This window comes from Panthera leo, chromosome D4 (assembly GCF_018350215.1).
Source record: "Panthera leo isolate Ple1 chromosome D4, P.leo_Ple1_pat1.1, whole genome shotgun sequence".
Lineage (NCBI taxonomy): Eukaryota > Metazoa > Chordata > Mammalia > Carnivora > Felidae > Panthera > Panthera leo.
The window spans coordinates 81,272,284-81,280,530 of NC_056691.1; the positions used below are offsets into that span (position 1 = coordinate 81,272,284).

The window sequence follows — 8,247 nt, forward strand, 5'->3', positions numbered from 1 at the left end:
AGAGCTTAAAGCTGAGGGCTACCTTACGAGGCAAACCTTGATGAATAATAGTGGAGTCATTATTCATTTTTGACCTACAATTACACAGTGAGCTGATCTATTTATGAACCATGCTCAGGAGTTTTCTTCCTGTCACCTGGTTATAGGGGATATTCTATGCAGCCATAGCTTTCTGATCCCTCTCCTAGATCACTGGGTTTCTATAAATGATACTGGTATAATGGGTCCCCTGCATTTTTGCAGTGATTATCTTTCACCCTCAAGACTGTACATGTCTTTCTAAGGCTCCAACTTGCTAGTAACTTCTTGGTTATCTGATCCATTTACCATGGTGTCATTGATACAGTGGACCAGTGTGATGTTCTGTGGGATATCTAGATTGTCTGCATGTTTTACAACTATATTATGACAGAATTCAAGAGAGTTAGCAGAACCCTGGGGAAAATCATATACCATTTCCATTCAAAGTACACGCAAGCTGTTTCTGATCCTTTTGTGTATTAGAGGTGGAAAAGAATGCATCCACCAGATCAGTGGCTGCAAACCATGTAGCTAAGACCACATACTAGTCCTCAGTAGCAAATATACCACATCTGGGAAGATGGCTGAGATTGAGGCTACTCCTCGGTTGAGTTTGCAATAGTCCACTATCACCTTCCAGGGTCTGTCTTTTGCAGGGACTCAAATGGTGAATGAAGGAGAGAAATGATGGATATCCTCTCTGGCATGCTTTCTCTGCCATTCCCCTCGGATTATTATTTTTGATTTATTGCCCTGACTTGGTGATGGGCAATTTCAGAGGATCCCCAAAGGTCAGGGATTCAATGTTGGGGATGTGCCAACTGCCAAGCATTCTTTGTAATTATATTTAAGGAGACTACTGAAGTCACACAGTGAGTCTGCAGATTAAGTGGACCCACTGTATAACCGATTTGGCCAGCACTCCATTTAATACCTTGTCCCCATTTGCATCCTCTCTAACAATGACACCATGATGAATTTTCCCCCATATAAATTTGCCCAAGTAAATGGCCATAGGTACCTCTGGGGAAGGACAGGGAGAATCATCATGAGCGCACTCTCTGTGGTGTTGCATGGCTTTTCCTTCTTGGGACGTGGTCTCTCCATCCGTCAGTAGATTCTGGGTCTGAAAAGTGGCTCAGGTCTAAAAATCGAGCAAGGGACTAGAATGTTTTATTGAGTACACTCAGTCTCCTCATTCATCCTTGATTTTCTTTGTTCATAGAGATGGAACAGTACCCCTTACTGGTTGCTGATCTATTTTCTCATAGCAACCCTATCTCCATATTTTTCCCAGGTGAGGATTCCTTGACTGGCACTCTGACCTCACCACTTGTGATGGTTAATTTTCTTTGTGAAGTTGGCTGGGCTATGGTACCCAGTTACTTAACCAAATAGTAATTCAGGTGTTGCCATGGGGGTATTTTGTTGATGTGATTAACATCTACAATCAGTTGACTTTAAGTAAAGGAATATAATTTAAGTAAATGAATAAAATATTTTATAAAGTAAATATATGTAAGTAAAGTAGAATAATGTTAAGTAAAGGAGATTACTCTTATTTAATCAGCTGAAGGCCTTAAGAGTCCAATAAAAAAATGAGATTTCTTGGAGAAGAGACTCTGCCTCAAGACATCCTGAATTTCCAGCCTGCAGATCTGTCTGCCCTGTGGATTTTGGACTTGTCAGCTCCCACAATGGCATAGGCCAATTCTTAAAATCTCTATCTCTCTTCCTCTCTCTGTCATATATACATTTCTGTGATGGCATATATTACCATTATTCTGACTTTCAGAAGAAAGAAGACCCATTATCAAAAGCATAAAATGGAAAATAAAGTCTTGTGTTCCTGTTTCCCATCCAGAGTCTGCTACTAGCATAATTTAAAATTAAATGAAGACTCGGGTTGGTATGTTACAAACTTGAACAGTTATTAAAGTGAATGCTTCATTTGGCAAATTCATTAGGATGTTTGTCCCTTAGGCCATTTGTCTTTAGGAAACTGGCTGGGTTTAGTGCTTTAGCACCAGTATCTCATTTAATGCTGACAATAACCTTGCAGTCAAGGAACTGTTACCACCTGCCATAGGTCTGAGGGAGCAGAACGTAAATCCCTTGCTTAGATGACCCAGTGGCAGAGATTGTACTGATCTCAGGTCAGTCTGTGTCTAATGCCCTGGGATCAATCTCACCATTTGACTCTTTCCTGATCAAGCCTCAGCTCCTGCCCTGCAGAGTATCTCAGGGGAGTGAGGAGACCTGCAAGCTCTCAGGTGGCAGTGGAATGCTTGCTCTGATGGAAGCCAAGTCTTAAATTTGGGAGTCTGCAAGGGCCAGGTCTTATCCTGTTTTGGCCATTCTGTAAGGTATGGAAAGGCTGCCCCCATAGCTATTCAGAAGCCAAGGTGGCCATGGTCACTTCTGCTCTTCATGACATCAACATCAAGGACACCTTCTCCTGGGACTTGTGACTCAGCTCCTCTAGTTCCTTCACAGGTTACCTCCCAAGGGAAAGGCCAGAAATTGGGCAATTAGCCTATATAGGCTTCTGCTCTCATCAGAAGCTTGGGCTGTTCCCCCGGGGTATTAATCTTGTTGGTGAATGAGGATCTTCTTGCCCATTTTTCTGCTGCTGGAAAACAGGGATGAAACCTTCACAAGGTCCCTAGGTCATGAGAAATTGTTCCTTGGCTACCAAGTGTCCTGAACAAAAAGTGAAGGCCCAAGGAACAACCTCGACCAGAAGTGTCTGAGCTCACCAAGGAATGTTGCAGGTCAGAGGAAGATGGAGAATTACCACCTGGCACTGGATGTGTATTTTTTTGTGTTGTTTGTGTAACCCAGTGCACTTAGTGGTTAACTGACTCACATACCAACTCTGTTCATGTAGACAGGGTTTCAATAGATTATGGAAGGAAAACTCTTCTTGGTAGTGTGTGTGTGTGTGTGTGTGTGTGTGTGTCTGTGTATTCCTGTGCTGTTTATGCTTATGTTTGTGTGTGGTGTATTTGCATTGCTGCACATGTACCTATCTGTAGATAGTATGTGCTTTTTTGTGTGGGTTGTGCTTTGTTTGGATGACTGTGATGTTTATGTATTGTGTTGTGTGCAAGGGTGTTTTATTTATCCGTTGTGTGTAAATTCATGTAAAAGCAACACAAACCCTGAATGTGTTTTACCTAGAATGAGTTTATGTCGTGAAGAGAATGCATATAGATCTGAGGTCTGTGATGGTGTGCATGTGTGTGTGACTACATGTGTGTTTTTATGTATAAAACACTCACACTGTATTTTAACCAAGAATGGGTATAGAAGGGAGAGAACTAAAACCATGATAAGGCAACATGTGTGTGTGTGCATAGTTTTGTGTGTATGTCCATGGGTGTGTGTATGTGCATGGGTGTGTTTGTGTATGATGTGTGTGTCTATGTGTATGTGTTGGATAAACAGTCTGATAGCTACATTCTCCTCTTATGTCTTATCTCCTTTTATTTCAGACAGAGACATCCAGCTCCAAGAAGAGTCATTCTCAAGCCAGGTTGTAAGCCATTTGTCCATGTGATTTGAAGACCCCACAGTGCACTGAGGGCACTTTTCTTCATTGGTCTTCCAAAATGCCATATTTCTACTCTTTGAAAAATTTTGTTTCAATGTTTACCTATTTTTTTTTTTTGAGAGAGAGAGAGAGCATGAGTGGTGGAGGGGCAGAGAGAGAGACACAGAATCTGAAGCAGGCTCCAGGCTCTGAGCTGTCAGCACAGAGACCAACTCAGGGCTTGAACCCACAAACCACAAGATCATGACACAAGATGTGAGACCATGGCCTGAGCCAAAGTCGGCTGCCCAACCGACTGAGCCTCCAGGTGCCCCAACCATATTTCTACTCTTGAGAACATGGTAGTGGTTAAGTGCTTAGGCTCTGGTGTCACACACATTTTATTTCAAATTCTTATTTTGACACTTCATTTTGGACTGTGGGCTCAACCTCTGTGAGGCTAAGAAGGATGAACTGTAAAGTGATAGGATTATTCCACCCAGTATGTGGCATGTGATAAGCATGCACTAAATGGGTGCTAGCATCATGATTATTCCCTAAATGCATGAGATTTTAAACTTGCTAGTCATTTCTTGACTGTTCAGAGTATTTTGTGCAAAGGCAGGGGAAACATCCAAACAGTCTCTTTCAAACTCCAGCAGACAGCTTCCCTTCCTCCTTCCTGAGGCATGTATCCAGCTGTTTCTTTCACACAGGGGTGGCTTGCATCAGGGTTCTATCTTCCTGGTCCAATCATTGAAGGTGAAGATTCTACTTGACACAAAACTTTTGGATTTCACCCCCAAAATGCTTGAATTCCAAAGAGAAGTTTTATCCAATGAATGTCACTGGGCAGCCATGTATCAGCAGAAGGTTTAAGTCACTGCTCTCCATCTGGTCCCACTGACTGAGATGAGCTCAGAAATGGCTGAGCTCATCTGTGTTCTTTGAAGAGACTCTTCTATCAGATCCCTATCATTAGAATGATGCTGTCTCACTGGGTTCCATCGTAGGGCTTCTGTATGTGGCCTCTAAGTCTGATTTAATTCCCAGCAAGGGAGCCTGGCTTTTAGTGTAAAGACTATCAGAATCTCTATGCTTTATATCAGAGTCTATCAACCACTACATGCCATGGAGTATGTGACTTCACACCTGTTTCCACTATAGTAAGATGAAAGAATTAACTGCTGGAATTTCTGTTTTACAGGCACTCAATAAATGTTTACTAATTAATGTAATTAAGTGCATGTGAAAGACCTTTGAAAATTGTAAAGTGTGGTGTAAGTAGGTGACCATACATTCTGGCTTGCCTAGGAAAATCTTGGTGTAGACCTATTGTTCTGGTATAATTATTATATAACTTCTCTCCTCAATCTTTTCTAAAAATTATTTTTAGAGGGAAAGGGAGAGTTCCTGGGCAGAGGGAGAGAGAGAGAAATCTTAAGCAGGCTGCATGCTCAGTGCAGATCCCGACGTAGGGCTTGATCCCATGACCCTGGGATCCTGACCTAAGCCGAAATCAAGAGTTGGATGTTCAACTGACTGAGCCAGCCAGGTGCCCCTCTTTTCACTCTTAAAGCATGCTGGCTTGGATTAGATAATATAGGGTCATCATATGTATGAGTATAAGTAGGTAATCAAGCAGGTGGCTGGGGTAATTTTGAAGCCCTGAAACAATTCCAAACATGGACTAGAATATTCTGCCAAATGAATGAAGGGCAGGAACAACAGAATGCTGAAGAGTAGGATCTCTGATTATGGTGACAAAGAGAAAGTCCCCAGGGTCATTCAGGGAGTAAATTATTGAGGTTGGAGTCCAATTAAAGATTTTTAGCTACAGAACCCTAGCTCCTGATCAGTACTCTATATTGTGCTCAATAATTGTGAGCTCTAAGGAGGAAGAGGATTGCATATTTTATTTTCTGTTTTATTCTCAGTGCCAAGAAAGTATCTGGAACATGGTCAAGTAAGTAAAGAAATTTAGGCTGACCTCCTTTGAAGGAAACCTTGTTTGCTGTTGGAAATCCGATGTACTCTGTGACCACAATGGGGCAGATGGAAGACTCAGACAGCAAAATGTGTGGTGTGTCTGAATTTTGATACAGTTTCCAGGAGAAACAGCATGTGGCTGTAATGTACACATAGTGATGATAAACGCCATATCTCAGTCCCTGACACTTCCTACTCCTTCCATCCCCAGCAGAGATAAGAACAACATGAGGCCTAAGAACCAGAGCAGCATGTCCGAGTTCCTACTCCTGGGGCTCCCCATACGGCCAGAGCAGCAGGGCATGTTCTTCGCCCTGTTCCTGGGCATGTACCTGACCACGGTGCTGGGGAACCTGCTCATCATCCTGCTCATCAGGCTGGACTCTCGCCTCCACACGCCCATGTACTTCTTCCTCAGCCACTTGGCCTTCTCTGATATCTCTTTCTCATCTGTCACCGTCCCAAAGATGCTGATGAACATGCAGACTCAGCACTTATCCATCCCCTATGTGGCATGCATTTCCCAGATGTATTTTTTCATATTTTTTGTCTGTCTTGACAATTTCCTTCTTGCAGTGATGGCATATGACAGGTATGTGGCCATCTGTCAACCACTCCACTACACCACTGTCATGAGGGAGGAGCTGTGTATCTTACTGGTGGCTGGATCCTGGTTCTTCTCGTGTGCCCATGCCCTATTGCATACTCTCCTTCTGTCCCGCCTGTCCTTCTGTGCTGACAATACCATTCCTCATTTCTTTTGTGATCTCACTGCCCTTTTGAAGTTGATCTGTTCAGACACCTCCCTCAATGAGCTAGTTATCTTCACCGAGGGGGGAGTGTTTGCCTTCCTGCCATTGTGTGCTATTTTGGGCTCTTATATTCGCATTGGGGCCACCATCCTAGGGGTTCCCTCCATCAAGAGGATCTGCAAAGGCTTGTCCACCTGTGGCTCCCACCTCCTTGTGGTGTTTTTGTACTATGGGACTCTTGCAATGATTTACTTCATTCCTTCATCAAACAATTCCAAAGTCAAAGATATAATTGCTTCAGTTATATACACAGTGGTGACACCCATGTTAAACCCCTTTATCTATAGCCTGAGGAACAGGGACATGAAACTGGCTCTGGGGATACTTTATAGGAGGAAAATTATTTTTTCTAAGTAACAGTTACTCACTCATATTCTTAATTTTCCTAGTGATGTTTCTAGAGACACCTCCTTGAAAAATTGTGTAGGTGACTGTTGTAGATAGCAAAAACGGCCAAATTACTTCACTGCCCCTCTTATAAATGTGGTTTGTTTCCTTACCCACTGAATCGGGACAGGACTTCTGACTGACTTTGACTAATAGATTCAGTGAAAGTGGTGTGAGATTTCCAAGCCTATGTAGACTCTGTTCCTTCTCCTCTTGGAACCTTGAGACCACCATGTGAAATAGTCCAAGCTAGGGTGTGTGAAGATGGGGGCCATGTGAGGGAGAACCAAGATGCTCCAGCTAACAATCAACCAACTCCCTGGTGACCTGGTAGGTGACAGCAGAAGCATGAGTAAGCCCTTGTTGTGGTCAGTTGAACCAAACCCAGATGAGAAGCCCTATCCAGCTAGCACATTCCCTGCTCAAATTGCAAGTGCATGGAATTGTCATATAAACAAGTGGCTGTTGTTAAGCCACTAAATTTGGGGATGGTTTGTTATGCAGCAAAAGCTAACTGATACATTGACTGCCTTTGTTTCCTTGTTTTCCTTGATTTCAATGGTCTCTCCCCCCTTTTTGGATCCCTACTTGGATTGTATTCCCTGCCTATTTTTCAGGTTATGATCTCCATAACCTATTGCCTTAGCTTTAGGTATCTTTTCTTGTCCTCATTATTCTCCCATAAGCGTTGGTACATGGCATTATCAGCAACTCTCATTTTTGTCAAGTCAACATTTTAAGGTATGGCCTTATCTATCTGAAGAGATATAAATGAATTGCTGTGATATCAAAACACATGAACTTCTTTTTCTGAAAGAAGGTTACACATTCTGTTTCTTCTTGAAGAAGAGAAACAATCTTAGACTAAGATTTGCGGTCTAAATTATGTTGCATTTTGTATAAGTTATACCTTCTGACCCCTTAACTTACTGATGCCAAGTTAAAGAGATAAGAATTCTCAAATGTGAGGGGCGCCTAGGTGGCTCAGTCAGTTAAGTGTCTGACTCTTGATTTCAGCTCAGGTTACAATCTCATGGTTCGTGAGTTTGAGTGCCACATTGGGCTCTTTGCTGACAGTGTGGAGCCTCCTTGGGATTCTCTCTCTCTCTCCCTTGCTCCCTACCCCTCCCTGCACTCTCTTTCTCAAAAAATTAATAAACTGTTGGGGCGCCTGGGTGGCTCAGTCGGTTAAGCGTCCGACTTCAGCTCAGGTCACGATCTTGCGGTCCGTGAGTTCGAGCCCCGCATCAGGCTCTGGGCTGATGGCTCAGAGCCTGGAGCCTGCTTCCGATTCTTTGTCTCCCTCTCTCTCTGCCCCTCCCCCATTCATGCTCTGTCTCGCTCTGTCTCAAAAATAAATAAACGTTAAAAAAAATTTTTTTTAATTAAAAAAAATTAATAAACTATAAAAAGTTTTTAAAAGAGGACTTCTTAAAATGATATGCTACTTGTTTATAAAACAAAACTAATATCTGGGCCATTATAGCTGAGTTAGTATTAAGG

The 8,247-nt window shown here is 42.7% G+C and overlaps 1 protein-coding gene across 1 annotated transcript; it reads left to right on the forward strand.

Annotated features, from left to right (window-relative positions):
• The first annotated feature begins 5,703 nt into the window (after nt 1–5,703).
• Nucleotides 5,704–6,714, forward strand: LOC122205086 (olfactory receptor 1J4-like). The gene has a single exon (XM_042913148.1). The coding sequence runs from the start codon at nt 5,704–5,706 to the stop codon at nt 6,712–6,714; it is 1,011 nt and encodes a 336-aa protein (XP_042769082.1).
• The last annotated feature ends 1,533 nt before the right edge of the window (nt 6,715–8,247 follow it).

Coding starts and splice junctions, on each gene's coding strand:
- LOC122205086 (XM_042913148.1), top strand. CDS start 5,704: ATGATAAACGCCATATCTCAGTCCCTGACACTTCCTACTCCTTCCATC.